The sequence below is a fragment of the Pseudomyrmex gracilis genome, unplaced genomic scaffold, assembly GCF_002006095.1.
Source record: "Pseudomyrmex gracilis isolate BER0280 unplaced genomic scaffold, ASM200609v1 scaffold_41, whole genome shotgun sequence".
Taxonomy (NCBI): domain Eukaryota; kingdom Metazoa; phylum Arthropoda; class Insecta; order Hymenoptera; family Formicidae; genus Pseudomyrmex; species Pseudomyrmex gracilis.
The window spans coordinates 145,066-162,155 of NW_018020625.1; the positions used below are offsets into that span (position 1 = coordinate 145,066).

Genomic DNA, 17,090 nt, shown 5'->3' on the forward strand with positions numbered 1-17,090 from the left:
ATATATATATATATGCATATATATATATATGTATATGTACATGTATATATATATATATGTATCATTATACTCTCAATATGGCTGACTACTACCTAAATGCTTCTACAGAGAGAAGAGCAATTAATCTAGAGAAAACAAACAAAAACCTAGTGAAAAGAAATATACCGGGAAAAAAACCGTAGTCCATTATTGCGTTTTACGGCCCCAAAAGAAGCGACTATGTACATTTATGCCGTGTGTTTTCTCACTTTCAATTTTTTTTCCGACATATACATGTGTAATCCGCCCTTGGGCCGAACGACGGAGGCGTTTGCGGATTCGCTCTGCCTTTCCCTATCTACGTAATAAAAGAATCATGTATGTATAAGTGGCCGCGACCTGTTTTTTGTTTTTTTTTCTTTTTTTTAGGCCGTCTTGCGCCTCGTTTCACCGCGCTGCAGGAAAACGGGAATTTTTCCCTTTGGTCGGAATGCAACAACCTTCGCGAGACCGAGTATAGCTCACTCTCCTCGCAATACACTATCTATTTATATATATATATATATATATATATGTATACACGTTAATATTGTACCTTTGCGTGCTCTCTCCGTGAAAGGAGCAAGCTGCACAGAGGAAACCCGATCGAAGATTGGAGATTCTACCGGCGAAAACGGGAAGCGCGAATCACCACGCGTCGGATCCAGACAAGTTTCTCGCGACGGCTGTCAGTGTTGTGAAGCACAGTGCGAGATTTATTAACAATTATCGGCACAAATATTATTCAAATTTTGAATCTAATCAAATTTTGACAATTTTTACGCGCCGATTACATGAAAGCCAACATTCCGAAAGAGTGTGTTTTGGGAACTCGTTGCACAAGTCTGTTAATATTACTAATAAACATTATTGTAGTAGCAAAAAATTATAATCATGATAATGTAGAATACAATTTGATTGGTGCAAACATTGGTGTTCTTCAATTAAATTCTCGTTGTGTAACGGATTCTATAAAAAAAAAAATGTAATAAACAGTGAAATTAGAATCCCCTGAAAGATTCGACTTAAAACTTCTTAAGCATTTATAAAAATACATATTTTTTTCTAATCTCGATAATTTTTTTTTTTTATTTTTTTTATCGTCATTTTCTAGTCTCAGTACTTTTTGTTAACATCTACGCAACTTTATACACGTATGTATTCGGGGTTATAATATTATACTTTTCTGTCATGTATAATAAACTAGACTAATTAATTATACTTAAGAAATGTAATCAAATGTTTCCGCGGCAATCTAATTTCACCAAATAACATTGCTGGATACGAGTGAGACCCGCGTCCCGGAAGTAGATTATCTGTTCTTGAAGGTAAGGAGAGTGGTTCGTTCGCGCGAAAACACGACAAGAAAATGAAGCGCTACACGATGAAGACACGAAGACTCTAAAATCTGCGCGTATTGAGTAAAAGATAAGGCCGTGAAAGCCATGTTATTATTATTTTTTTTTTTTCGCCATCATGTGTGATGCTCTCCTGGCAGCGCGTTCTGAATCCTCGTACATGCCTCTGTCAACGACACTAACTACTTTCATCTTTAGAAATTACGTGCGCGCGCGCACATCAATACATATATTTATTGACTTTCGACAAAGTCGCTCCCGCAAAAAAGCGCCCGACAAAGATTTACTTATCTCATAGTGGCAGTAATATATGTGTGCCTCTTTTTCGCGTATCGTATTTAACGCCCAAAACGCGATTCTACTTAGAAATGGTAGAAAAAACTTTATATTGCCTATAAATAAATATTATGGACCTACACACTGGAATACTTCGACGGAGTAAACGTCATGGTCATCCTTATCAATATCAGGGAGACAAAGGAAAAGACGCAACAGACTTTGCACTCGGGGGAAAAGAGAAAGCGCCGGCCCGCAGGGACGACCGTACATAGCAGCCTCGATATAGTTTTAGTCTCGACAATCTGTAAAAATTGAACGAGAAAAAAAAAACTCAACTCAAGGATGCAACGTTTCCTCTTCCCCAACTCACTTCTCCGAGTATCCCTTTCCCGTCGTTCCTCCTTTAAGAAACATCATAAAAAGTCACAAAACGAGAAGGCTCTCGGCCTGTGCTTGGCCGTGAAAATTGAGACTCCAGATTGTCGAGCGAACACAACACATGCGATTCTAATTCGATACACGCTAAGTTCGAGATCAGAGATTACGTTACGCTACACACGTCGCGCACAAACAGAACAGCGAAGAGAACCAACGTCGATAAACATGGAACTGCGAAGCGGAGAGGTGAGAAAAAACGGAGGGAGAAAAATCGCGTAGAAAATTGCAGATAAAGTTGAAGTTGAAAAAGAATCGACAGTTTCGGCGAAAGAGAAGGGACCGAAGAGATAGAAACGGAGGAAAGAAGGAAAGAGAAGGATAGACAAAGAGTTAGAAAGAACAACACAAGGGAAAGAGGGACATGCTCCTCCCGATGTGTCGCGAAAGGCGTTCCCCCATAGACGGGGACGTCCACTAATAGCTAAGCTACCGGAGATCATTTGAAAACTGTCCACGGGAGTCGCAGCTAGCCAATCAAGATGCTGCGATCCTCGGTCTATCAATATTATCTACTTTAATTATTATAAACATCGACTTACTTTTTACTGTGCGAGTTCATATTTAGATTAGGTTCATATTAAGATTCTCTATACATACACAAATTTGCTCCCCTGTCTCCACCGTGTCGTCCTCGTCCCCTTACCCTCTCGGCATTTTTGGAATACGCGTCATCCCCCTCTCGACGTCTCTCTGTACGCGTTTACATTCCACAATCTACACGCCGGAAAAGTAAATCTCTCCACCTCAGCGAGAGAGACCAAGAGAGGGACGAACGCGCGAAGAGAGAAGACAGAGAATAAGGGGCGTGTGGTCCGCCCTCTCTCGCTCCCGCTTAATCACACTACTTTATTTAATTCTCTTTATATATCCGTAATGAGATCATCATTTGATTATTGGGTTTAATCCTCTTTGGATCTCGTCCTTAGCTCTCTTCCTCCCGTCACCCTTATAATATAACACCCACCTCGTGTTTCGGGTCCGATCGCCGCGGTAGTACGCAAGTTCGGTTAACTTTCTCTCTCTCTCTCTCTCTCTTTCTCTCTCGCCCGGGCTATCTTTCCTAAATATAGTTCGTCTATAGAATCGCAGGGCGAACTATCGGCACGCTACAATTTGAGAATAATTTCAGCATCGCGCGAGAATGCACTTGTACTTCGACGCTGTCTCATGCCATTACTCATCATAGTCATCATTTTTTTTAGTCATATATCACAATCGCATTATCAATTAGCAAATAGAAAATCAATTAACTATAATATAATTATCGATTGTAAATAGTAAAATTAATCACCGTAAATATCATTTATCATATGATCTGATGATCGATAATCCGATTTAATCGTTATAAATTAGCAATTATTAATTGATCATAAGAAGTCAATTTTAATTTATATCATTGTATAAATAAACCGCCGATCAAATCGGCAAGATTACTTTTATTATTGGAATCAATGTGTGTGCGTGCGTGTGTGTGTGCGTGCGCGCGCGCGCGCGCGTGTGTGTGTGTGTGTCACCTTCAAAAACTTAGAAATGCAAGTTAAAAGCAAGGATCGTCACTTCTTCCTCAATATCATTTGGATGGTCCCTCAAGAGCCGATCGAAGTTTGTCAAGCGCATTCTTGCATAGTCACGCACAGCAAACGCAAACTACAGTATAATACATTATGTAAAAATACACAAGCTTTCTTGTTTCGCAAAAACTTCGTCTTCTCGACGCGCTCTACCTCAATCGAATCCATCGTCCGATCACAAAGAGATCTGGAGTAACACGTCGTGGACCGCTCTTCATCTTCTCTCGGAACGATCCGTCTGCTCCCGAAATTTCCGGGTTATCCGGGAAAAGAAGTTGCTGACGGTCCGTTTGCGGACCGCCCCATTCACAATGGTTTCCATTTTCATCCAATTTCATCGTTTCAGGCACAGGCATGATCGCCGATCATACCCGCAGGATTATCCGGAACGACGGACAGGCGGCACCGGCGCACGTCTATCGTAGACGAGAAACCAGTTTCCAGCCAACGTACAGAGCCACCGTCGCCCAGAGAGTCTCGCGCAACGGCGTAGGGATCAGCAGCGACAGCATGTCGGTGGTCGAATTGCTGTTACCATTGGTCAGGCGTCGTCCGTTCACCGACAATCTCGATTTCTCACTTTCGGCATCCTGCAACATTAAGGGAACATCGTGCGGTTAATGTCACTGGCACAATTCTTATTAATTTTCTTGACTTAATCAAATATTGCTTGAAATATTCAATAAGCAAAAAAAACTGAAACATATAATCTCGAAAAAAAAAATGTAAATCCTTCAAAGATATGCTAAATTTTTTTATTGCATTTTTTTCATTGCACATTTCAATACACAAAGCAAACTAAGCGAAAACAAACAAATCAAGTAATTAACAAGCAGTTAAGTCGCAATGCCACTAAGTGTCTCGGTTAAAACGAACGGCAAAGAGAATTCTAAACGGGGAGTGATGAACGTAACAAAGTTTCCCCGATACTTTCGCGAAGATTTGGCGAAGGCGACCTGTCGTAAGTCTCACCCCGCAGTAGATCTGGGAAGCAAGTCAGAAAATACGAAGCGGTAAGGAAACGCCGGTCGACGAGGTTAAGGCTCCTAATTGGAAGTGTCCTAATTGGACGGAATTACCGACGATCCGCCACTCTCTTGCGGCTAAACCTTCGGCAAAGAAGAAAAAAAGAAGAAAAAAAACGGCACGGTCGTTTTATCGAGTCCCTTTACTTCTGTGAATTTACACGAAGAGAAACGACAAGATGACGACGACGACGACGACGACGACGCTGCGCGTAGAGGGGAAAAAATCGCGCGCCGCTAAAGTCTACAATGTCTACCCCCGAGTCTCCCTTGTTTCCTTTGCGAAGCGCACGCAGACCACTCGCGAGCCGAAAAAAAGTTCAATTAAAGTCTGCTTATGAACGACACTAATTACCCAATTAACTTCCATTCTGCTGCGCCGCAACCGATGCCCGCGGCTACTGGTGTTGGTACCGTCGCGCAGCCGACGCCGTCGCTGCCGGCGGGATTTCTCGTGCCGAGAGTCGTGCAAATCGTTCGCGCGCGCAAAAAAAACAAAAAACTTCCGTTAGGACGTACTTATGAACGATACTTATTGCCCAATTAACTTTGCACTACCCATGGACACACGAGTCCGGTATAATGATTCCGCGTATTAGTCGGCTCGCGAGGACTCGCCGCGTTAAGACAGACACGCGACTTTTCCGAAGAAAGACGCTTGATTTGCCGCGGTAATTTATTCGCGATGACACCGACAAGCGAGTTCTTCATTAAAAAAAAAAAAAAAACAAATTTAAAGTTTCTTATTTATCGTCACTTTATTTTTCGAAACAACTTGGTTTTGCGCGCTGATCAACAAAGGAATAATTAATATACAGATTATTAAAACAATACGTGAAAGTGGATAACATCTCGCGTTTAGCAAGAACGGATATACGCGAAGAGCCCATAAAAAATACATTACATCAATCTTAACCAAAGTCCGAGAAATTATCGCGGATCTTGATGGCGCGTTCTCATAATATCTCGCGTGAAAGAACAATCTCCTGCCGCAGGGCGATTAACTCCCTTCGAAGGGAGATATTCCCTTTGTTTCTCCATTTCGATCGCCTACTCCCTGTCGACGTTATCTCGAGACTCGCGACTTCCGATTCCCGTCTTTCGTCTCTAATCCACTCGCCGTGACCGGACGTGCAATAATAAACGCCCGGGGAAAGTCCAATCGTCGAGGTGGTCGGTGCTTTTATGGGACGGTCATAATATCTTGGGCAAGAGCGTCGTCGGTGACCCTCTCCCAACACGAGCGCGCGAGAGAGAAAACACACGCTCTCTCGTACACTCGCAATCACGCGCGGGAAAAACATTCGGTTCGTCGTCGCGATGCGTACAGGCGCGAGAGGAAAGATTATCTCGGATGTGGATGGGGCGGAAAAAGTAAGAGAAGAAGAGTAGACGAGAACGCGTCACATTAAGGGAGAGTTATGTGAGAGGGCGCGAGAGTTCTGTCGTGGGAGTTGTGCTCGTCAATTAATAGTGTCCCTTCCTTTGCCGCGGAATCACGCGTTGATTCCGTAGGGCGAAGAAACGAAGGGAGACATTCACGCGAAGTGTGATCTATGTTCGTTAATGTTTTACGCGTGCGAGAAGCCGCGGTCGGCCACCTGCGAATGTAACCGAGATGGACTTTCTCTCCCTTACGTGAGTCCGTTAGTCTCGCCGCGTATGAAAAGTCGCGAAGAGATATTATGTTGTTTTTATTATTATCCCGCGGCCGGAAGAAAACGCCCGCTCGAGAAATGTGATTCGCCATAGATTTATCAGTGGCGCGAACGAGCGTAACACTTTCACGTTTCGAATTCAAAAATTGATTTAAAGAAATACATATAAAAACTTAAAAAAAAAAAAAAAAAAAAAAAGTAAAATTTTACAAGCTACTAGAGTGTTTATATTAAAAAAAAAACTCAAGAGAGCGATAATTAATGGCAAAAGAAAAAAGAACTCTATAACTGAAAGCGGACAGAAGTGCATGTTGATACTCGGTATGGAAAGTAAACTTTAGAAAAGAGACGCAACGGCTACACCTGCTTTATGATGGACGAATCGTAAAAATGCAAATTTCCCCGTGATTGGTCGTATTGGCAACCGCAACCAATTCTTCAACGCGCATTGCGAAATGAAAATCAATATATATTCCCGCGCGCGCTATGTTTGCGAGCTACTGACACACTTACAAATCAAAACATAAGCAAGCAACGTGACCAAGCAAAAACAAAGTAAATAAATAAATAAAAACTCGCGCCTACTTGTTCGTACACGTCATGCGATCTCCAAAAAATAAATCAATTTACAAACGGCGTGATAATCGTCGAGCCGAGTCAAGCGAAGGCTGAAAATCGCACGATACGCCCGCGGCGATTTATCGCGAATTGTCGATCGGTCGAGAAAAAGAAAAAAAAATAATCGGCAATTACGCGCACACGGCTTTCGCGAGAAAGAGAAAGAACGGCGATGCAAGCGATTAAACGTGCAACGCTCGTCTCTCCGTCTTCGTCGCGCTTTACGATCTCGCGCGCGCGACTACTGCAAGATAGATTATTGTGCAACGTAATTGCGCGGTTTGCTGTGGAAACGGCCAATCGTCCGGCTCGAAGGTTTTGCCGCGGCGACCAAGTAAGAAAAAAAAAAACCGATGGAAAACAGAAGTTGCGGTCCCGATGCCTCGTTCGCTGCGCGCACAATCCGTGCGGCCACTCTGCGCCGTTAAAACGAGCTACGCCTGCTGCCTTATACCGATGATCGGCGGATAACATAAAAATGAAACGCACAAGCGAAAACAAAGTCGTCGAACGCATGTTCGGGACGAACCTCACGTACAATCGGGTGGTCGCGATCGTATAATTCTGAGATCATGACACAAGCGATTTCAACGCGTACAGAAATGAATAATGAAATTTATTAATGCGCTAATGATATTTTATTACTCGTCGCTATAGTTGTTAAACATCGGTTGTTTATTATTATTATTATTATTATTACACGAGGATAAACGTAGTCGAGAAAACATACATACGTGCTAAGTGGATACTGAATACTCGTTACTCCAACAACGTCCGTATTGCAGAAATTACTCGCGCGACTTTCACTATTTTTCGCGAAACGACCGCTTATCAAGTCGATTATTACATATCGCCATTACATCGTTAGATACACGAGAGATGAATATTATATAAATTATCGGAGATAAGAAAGACACAGAGAGCGCGGCTGGCGAAATCTCAGACGCGTTATGATAATAATTTTCTCAGTTTCCAATCAAGCAGAGGCGGGAACGTCGCGGGAAAATTCCCCGAGAGCGCTGCGTGACAAAGCGTTATAAATTTTGCGCGCAACCTGCGCTCGGCAGTGGCGGCCGCGTTCCGCGAGAAAATAAACCGGAGTGTGCGTCGTGAGTATCTGGCGAAGGTGAAAATAAGACGTAAACGAGAGTTAAGCGGTTTGCGTGCGGCAAGCGCGCGCGCGGGCTACGGCCTAAGAGAAATATCGACTTTCTTGCGTTCGAAGCAGCCTTCTCGCAGCCTGCCACCGGCTTGCGCCATCGCGCAAAAGATCCGTTATCTCACCGCGAGGAGGGTACGCTAATGTATCAATTTGCGCGTCGGTCAGATCGTTTAAACAACCGGATAAATGTCAGGCGAATGCGCACGTTCCGTTGCGACACGTGTGTTGCGGACGTAGATCGGCGGGAGAGAGAGATAGAGATAGAGATAGAGAGAGAGAGAGAGAGAGAGAGAGAGAAAAAAAAGTTCAAGTGAACTCTCGTTTAGAAGTTTTCTCTCAAGCCGAAATTTCGCGACTGGAAAATTCTCAGCCCATTTGCGAGAAGTAATGAGTTTCGCGGCGTGCGCGCGGTATCAATAATCCCCTCGCGGGAAATTGGCCGATTTCAATTTCCCCGAGCATTGCACGTCGGGTTATTTCGCTGTTTCTGACACGTTCGAGAGTAGGTAGACTATAATATATCCTACATTTTATGGTGAACGGGCCCCGCCGCTCAACCATATAATTCCTATATTACATAAAAACGTGACTTACAGGTGTAACCTTCTCTATATGCAGGGGTCAACGAAAACGCGTGTGATGTTGATTACGCCGTGCGAGAGACCGTGGAAGTGTCGATCAATCAGTCAGGCCTAATCAACAGAGCGAGATAGATAAAACGCGCGATAGATAGGAAGGAGCGGACAAGCGGGGGCTCCGATTGCGCGGAGATAATTGAAGATAATTTTCTCGGCCTGTGGCCACGGCTCGTGCTGCCATGCCCACTTAACTTTCACGTAAGGGGATGTGGCCACTTAGCCGCTTACATGCTCGCTTACTCTCCATGCATATGTAAAGCATCGCGCGCGCGCGCGCACCACCGTTCGGTGGTGTTTCCCGTGACGAGCATCGAACGGAAGGGAAACAGAAATCGTCTTCATTTCCGGAAATTTCGCTCGCGAAAAGTTTCCGTGAAGAAAAATCGATTCGGTCGCGAGCTTTCACCGCGTCCGTGTGATGAAACTTCGATATCGATTTTTATATCAAGAGAAACGGGATAGAGAAAGAGAGAGAGAAAGAGAACGTAGTATATATACATAAGAGCGATGTTGCCAGCGTGGTATTAGTCTGACATTTCAATTTCTTCAGGGGGCGCGCAAACAAGAGAAAAGCGCGAAGACGACCCTGTTGATCCTCGACGCGATTCGTATTATCAACAAGACGCTCTCCTCGAGTTACCGAGCCGGAGCGAGCGCGGATCGGTATCCGATCCTTCGCAGGCGGGCGAGACGAAGAGAGAGATTTCTTCAATTTCACGGGTCTGTTCGCCCCCTTCAATTACCGGCACTTAACCAGCAATAATTAGACGTTCCGGGATTGGGTATCACGCCGGCGGACCTTTAAAGCGGATAAAAGCGAGGCGGAATAAAAGAGAAACGCCCTTTCCACCTTGTTCGTCCTGCTCCTTCCCTCGATCTATCATCCTTCTTCTTTTTCTTTTTCCTCTTAATGTCCTCCATCCTTCCGCCTTTCTTTCTCTCAATCCGCCGTAACAAACAAGACTCGTCGTAAAACCGGAGAGAATTGTCTCGTTCATCGATACATATTCGATCGAACGACCCTCCCGTGGTCGTCTCTCTTTTTCAATGACGTTAAGGAATGGATAAGACTCGTATCTGTTCGTCGAAGCGGTAATCAGAGACTTCCCGCAATAATTGAACCAGATATATCGCTGTCATAACACAACACACACATACCAGTGTATAACTAATGTATATCACGCAATGTGTTTGTCCCCGACAGATGGCAGGAAATTGCGCGTTTTATTTGCAATCGAACAGAACGCGTATAAATACCATTTAAAATTCCCTCCTCCCTCCGTAGCTCACACGTGCTCAGGAAATGAAGATTATTAACGATTATTAATGAATCTTTGCTATATTTGTGAAGAGAAACATGTATCTACATCTGATCTGCAATATTATTTTTGTTTTTCTTATCGCATCATTGTAAACGTGTTTTAAATGCGTCGTGTGTTGATCGCAAAGACGATGAGAGAAACACATTTCGCGCGCTTTCGAAATATATACCTCGATTTATCTCTTTCTCTCTCTCTCTCTCTATCCGCTCATTCGTCACGACGTTCAATCGCCACTTTCTTTCTTCCGACCGCGAAACCGTCGTAAAAAAAATCCCGAATAAGGATCATAGCAGTCGGCGATACATATTTGATCGGAAGAACCGCCGTTGCGGTCGCAAGGGGTGGGTGGAGTTTTGATGAAGTGCCCAGTGGCACGGGGCCGCACACACGGGAGGCAATACTAGACGTCTCGACGGTGGTGAAGCTGATATTTATTGCACCCACGGGACGCACACATTCCCACCCATCGTCGGTTCTCTGATATAACTAAATTCGCGTTTATGGAGTCCGCGCGCGCACGACGGTAGTTTCTTGAGGAAAGAAACACAGTTCTGATCGTGAATCCACGAGGTCTCTGAAAGTTTTGTCGCGGAATGAGATACGCACTGAATCATTCGTGGCGCTGTTAAATCCTGTGGATATGCGGAATAAGGATCTAAATGCCGGTTCCGGAGACCGGAATCGATTTTCGCGCGCGGTCACGTCGAAAAGGGAAGGAGGCCAATTAGATCAGACAGAGAAATTGAACGTAGTAAATAAGATAATCGCGATAGGAAGGAATCCTGTGCGCATAGATAGCGAGACGATTTTCTAGAGATATATCTTGAGACGAAATTAATTTTCATTCGCATTCTGCGCGGTGAAATCCGCGCTATATATAATTTCGTTAATTAAGTAATATAATAATTCAGTGACTTTAGTGCGCGAGCGAAAATTTCAAAACTAAATACGCCGGTCGCAGGAATTTTCGTCGCGTATTCGTTACGTTTTATAATACCCGCGACGCAAGGGTGGCTTTACGACGAATAAAAAGCCTTCATGGGGAAGATGAAATTGCGACGCGTGGAGAGTGAAAAGTTACACGATGACTCCCGTGCGTGCAGAATGCGTGCGGTACAATTTTTATGCGAGGCGTTTTACACCTGTACTCCTCTCATCGTAAATGCTTTTGTATTACGCCATCAGCGATGGCGCCGTCGCCGTATATGAAAACGCGCGGTGACAACGGGAAAAAAATCTACTTTCATAAATTACGAAAAGAGGGCGTAAAATTTAAATATAAAACTCGATAGATGAGTACAGTAGCGAGTGCAAAATTTTCACACAAAGAATGTGCGAATGAATCGAAACACTGACCTTGGTTTTGCACGCATGGAAGTCGCCAGCAATGTTCCTGAGATTGGTTCCCATGTTCGTCCACGATTGCCTCTCGTTCTGGCTCGGATAACAGCAGCACGTGTTACTGGTGTTTCCCTCATTTTGACGTGTCTCCGATCGGAGAGTTCTGAGGGAAGAGCCTTCCGAAGCAAGGCGTCTTCGTGGAAGCGGCCTCGGACTCGGCAGCGGGACAATGTTGCCGTTGACGCTGCACTCGGGAAACTGGAAGGTCGCGTCTCTCATCGGGCTACTAGGGACGGAAGCTGTAACCTGGGGCGACGGTGGCGGCAGCTGTTCCATAGTCGATTGCACCAGATCTGGTAACGGTACGCTTGATAGTTCCTCAACGTTGCCGGATGGTAGCCAAATCACCACTGGCTGCGGTATACCCACGTGTTGTCGTGGCGCCCGATCTGCGGAACAAAAAATCAAAGATCTTCGTTTAAGATTTTTACTTGCGGATTTGTTTGCGGAAAAACAATCGCGGAAGAGCTCGTTTGGCTGTCGACAGAAATCTTCAAAGATCCGCGACGCGATCATATTACGAACGCGATTGACTCGCGTGTTGCAATTAAGATTCTTTCGCGCTTAACGACTGGTAATACTTGAATTACTTGTGTGACCGTGGTTTTATGCCTCACCGGAGAAAACATCCGCGCGCGCGCGCGCGCGCCTTATGACGAACGTAATAACAGTCGTACTCATATCGCCATGCTTCGTAACAACAATTGATTACACGCAAATTACATCACACAATGGCACACAGAGCTCTACGGTGATCGGAGCGCGTGCTGAGACGGTTACTTCGCTCGCATAAGGGTTTAATGGTGTGTGCGCGTGTAGCAAGGTAAAGGAGTCCGAGTATGGCAAGAACGACATTGTTGAGTAACGATCGTTTGAAAATTTATGATCCGACAACTTTTTTTCTCCGTTGATTTCGACATTCCATATAATACGACGGTACGAGAGAAATGTATTTTGTAGAAGTAGAAATACAATAACGCACGCGCACACGCACACACGCGCGCGCGTATCTTTATCTAATAGATGCTCTGAAAAAAAAATTCCAAGCTTCCTTTCAACTTTTATCAAGACGTATTTTATTATTTGTGTTAAACTTATACTGTGACGTGTTTGAAACACAAAGTCGTAACGGGTTATCGCGCGCGCCAGTGCTTATAAATTTCTTGGCACAAAGATCACATTCGTTAAAATTTGTATAGCGTGAATATATATATATATATATATATATATATATATATATATATATATGTTTATATCAATCAGCGTGCAACAAGCATCGATATGAGCGAAAGGCGTTCAGAGGAATCAAACTGCTTCCGGAGCTTAACAAACACAGCGTCGTATAATTTAACGCTCAGAGAGAACGGCGCGTTATCATACGCCGCGGCAGACAGCCTGTCTCGCGCGCGTCAGAATATTACACGCGCGCGCGTTTTTATCCCTCCCAGCCACGGGGTTTCGTAGAACAGTTCTATCGATAAAGGCATCTCTCCGCGATGCGCTGTCTCGCTACCGAGTGACAACACAAGCCTTTCGCTTTTTTGTTTATTCATCGTTAAGATATAGTGTTTTTTTCCTTTTCGAAGAGAGTTTTATTGTCGTTCAAACGTAATCGCGAAGTTCTATAAATAGACACTTTTTTTTTTTTTTTTTTTTTCATTCCGTAATCGATATCAGATAACACATCGAGAAGCGTCAAGAAGACACTCGACCGTGTGCGTCATTACGAAACAGCCGCGCGATATCATGTCACGCTGCTGCCGAGTTCGCAACCTTGAAAGAATCGCATCCGTTGCGACTCCGTTGCAGTGAAAGCAGCATCAACAGCACCGAAAGGTGCCTCTGCCGTAGGGTTCCAGAAACATTTAGACACGGCCACTTTTCATACCGCACACACGATAGATGCGCACGTACAGGGAGGCGATGCGTGACAAAATAACAATTCTACCGTGCCTCGCGGCCGCTATTGTCTCGGTCTCTCCGTGTGTTCTTTCTCTCTCTCTCTCTCTCTATCTCTCCTCTCTTGCGTCTTCACGCCGCGCGCAACCGCGCACGTGGTTGCATCCTTGACATTTCGAGTAAACGTCGTTTGTAGTGTGTGGCTTGCGGCTCTTTCACTTGTGCAACTTGTGTGCGCATGCACACAAGTCGTCGTCGTCGTCGTCGTCGTCGTCGCCTATGTTCGATTAAACCCCGCTCGCCGTCGCGAAATCTTCAATAGCAGCCGTGAGATAGACAGAGATAGAAAGAGAGAAATATAGATAGTGACCGCGCGCGTTTTTCACCGCTTGCAAAATATACGCGCGCATCGACGTCCCGTTGCTTTCTATCTGTGCTTTTCCAGCCAAATGTCACTCGACGAGAGAGAACCCGCGTGAGAACGCCCGTCTCGAACCTTTGCCGGAGATTTATAATAATCGAACTTGATATTTATTATTCCAAACTCACGCCGCGCTGATTTACGTTCTTATGTGTACGACTTAATACAGCCCCATGAAGAGAGAGAAAGAGAGAGAGAGAAATTGTGCGACAGCACTATCCGTGGGTAACGGCATGCGAAACGTACGTACATATCTCTTTGGATATTTGCTTCTAATTGATTTCGCTGCCTAATAGACGAACACTGGAAGGCCATAAATCTCAAATAATATACCGAAATAATATACCGACGCGTCTTGTAACACGGAAAGTAACGAGCGGTGATAAACGTGATGTATCTATGACGTACGTACATTCACTTCCGAACTTTCACGCGATGATCAATTTCGTCGCTATAAGTCTCGAAATCGAATCGATTCGTTATTTCTCTTCGGGGACGCATTATCAAAGGAAAGTATCAAGAAAAAAGAATTCGGACGAGGTGTTCTCGCTTCACAAAAAGAAAAAAAAAACACGATGATCCCGCGCGTATCGCGGTTTTCGTATCAGCTTTGTTCAACGGCGTGTACCGAAAAGCTCGTCGTAGCAAATCGCTGAAAAGGGCATAAAGTTCCGACTCGGGACATATAAAAGACGAAGGTTGCCCCGCGAGCAAAAAGTGCAGCGCGCACGTGGCCAACACCCGCATGCACTCTTCGTGGTCTCGTGTGTGCACTTCGAGCGTGTGTATATATATATATATACATATATATACATATATATATATATATATATATATATATATATATATATATATATATGTATATATATCTGGTTCGAGCTATGTGCACACACTTCGCCGGAGAAGGATAGAGACGTTGACCGACAAAGAGAAGAACACGGAGCAGAAAGAAACGACGCGAGCGCGCGCACGTATGTGTGTGAGTATACGAACGAGAGAGAAAGAGAAGAGAAGATAAATAGAATAGGACAAGAAGAAAAGAGGAAAGATCAACAGGCAGAAAGAAGAGCGAGAGAGACAGAGCGACCGCCAGTAGCGAGCACGTGAGTCACACATGGAGCGCGCCCTTTGTACATAAGTGCAACGCAACTTGCGCGCACATATGTGTGCGTGAGTGTGTCACAGTGTACGGTATATGTAACAACGCGAGCCAGTTTCGGCTGTGTGGGTATCGCGACTTGCCGCAGCAGTAAACGCTGAACTGCACAAAGAACCTCACTCAAGGCCGCTGCCGGAGGCTACAGAGCGCGCGGAGTACGCACGCGAATGCATAAAATGCATTCGGCCGCTGCTCTCCTCTCCATGCGCGCGCGCACGCAAACGCGTATGCGTGTGTGTGACAATAACCGAGCGTACTTTTTATCGCGCCACACGCTTTTCCGGAACAATGAGACAGCAACCAGATACGCGTAACTACGTCGTTCCGCAGACTTATCATGGATCGGCCGTGATTTACCGTTTCGGGCAGGCGTGTAATAAATCGCGCGTGCTTCAGCGTTTAGCTAATAATCATTTGATATTTTTCATCATTCGAAAAATCGTGTCCTTTTTTCTGCGCTTAATGAAGACGTCGAGAATTAAATTGAATTTAACACAATCAAAATTAAAATTGTGTTAAGGACTGTATAAATTCAACGCAATATTTTATAAATGACGTGACAAGAGCAAATTTAAATGGAGAATTGATATTTTGTAGACTTCTACAGTGTTGCACATTTGTTTCGTCTTTCAATATTTAAAGACAATAGAGTTGGCGAGCACGTCGTCGTATCGAACGTCGTGTCGAACCAGAATCCGGGATTTTGCGGTTTATGCATATATGTATTCAGCTCACACGCACAAAAAAAAACACTCAAGATGTCAAATATACATATACGTGTGTGTATATATATATATATATATATATATATATAATTACGCGTACTCGATTTCGAGGAACTCTCTTCAAAGCGCACCATTTGAAAGGTTACGCATAACGATGTGTGTATCGCGAATCGATCGCGAAGCGAACAAAAAGGTCGGCCTGTGGCGTATGCACGTACGTCGTTGCGTTTATAGCTGATTAATAGGGAGCGTCATTATCTATCAACGATTTTAGCGCGCCATCGATATTTGTCAGGCGCGTTATATTCCCGCGCGTGCTCGCGCGCGCGCGCGATATATCGCGCAATCGAAATGCTAAAAAATACTCGCTCCGCAATAAAGTTGCGCCAACCGCCGCGCGCGCGCGCGATTACGACGCGAACGATATTAGGCATGCATTTTCTATAACTATTCTTGCTCAACGATTGCACTCTCGAGATTGAATTATTCTGTCGATCACGATACTCACAGACGATTGTGCCGGCGGTATTCGGTAATAAAGTCTTTGTGGCGGTAGCAATATTGTAATGATGTCGGAGATCAATTAAAATAAATTACTAAGCGCTATTATAGTTGTGTCGTTTTTTTTTTGTTTCAGCACATACTGTGTTGAAAATTCACCACGTCGCGGCAACGAGAGCGCAATTATCAGTGTAACGTAATAGTCGTCCTCGGGATACACACCGTCATTATTTCACGAGTACTTGGGATAATAATCGAACAAGTTTCGTAGCGGGCGAAACTTGTCGGCAATCGATTCCTCGAAGGGCGATTCGCCGAAGAGGCAACGATCTGCGGGACGCCGCCGTAGCAGCTCTTTGCAGTGCGCTCTCTCTGTGCGACCGACACGTGCGCCGCAGGATGCGGAGAGTCGCGAAAATTAAATAAAGTGCCGGTTTTTCCACCCCGCGCTCTCCTCGTACCCGTTCGCTCGTGATCGTCTCAGTTTTTTGTTTTTTGCCTCGCAAAGTTTCCGTTATACTCTCCCTATACTCTCCGTTAGCGCGCTGTTCTCTTCGTCGTTCCTGATAAATTTGCGGAACGTGTGATTCGAGCTCGTCACTCACGCGCGAAGATAAAAGTCGTGCCACAAAAGAAAATGTAATTACCAGCTTCGTGACGATTTGTTTCGTACGTTCGCGCGATAACAAAAATAAACAATTTCTCTTTTCCCTTAAATTTTATTGTTTCCTTCTTATCTTCCCTTTTTGTTATTTTTATCGCGATTAACAAATTTTCCAAATATTATTGAAAGACAGCAATTTTGCCGGGGAGACGTTTTGCATCGCGAGAAAGAGAGAGAGAGAGAGAGAGAGAGAGAGAGAGAGAGAGAGAGAGAGAGAGAGAGAGAGAGAGAGA

The 17,090-nt window shown here is 44.5% G+C and overlaps 1 protein-coding gene across 1 annotated transcript in view; it reads right to left on the reverse strand.

Moving 5' to 3' along the window:
• Window positions 1-71: 71 nt before the first annotated feature.
• The window catches only part of LOC109852992, a 24,813-nt gene continuing 7,794 nt past the window's right edge, over window positions 72-17,090 (reverse strand). Inside the window, exons 2-3 of the mRNA XM_020424670.1 lie at window positions 11,444-11,877; window positions 72-4,254 (exon numbers count right to left, since the gene is read on the reverse strand). Of these exons, the coding sequence (XP_020280259.1) occupies window positions 4,081-4,254; window positions 11,444-11,877 (608 nt within the window). The 3' untranslated portion in view covers window positions 72-4,080. The remainder of the gene's footprint in view (window positions 4,255-11,443; window positions 11,878-17,090) is intronic.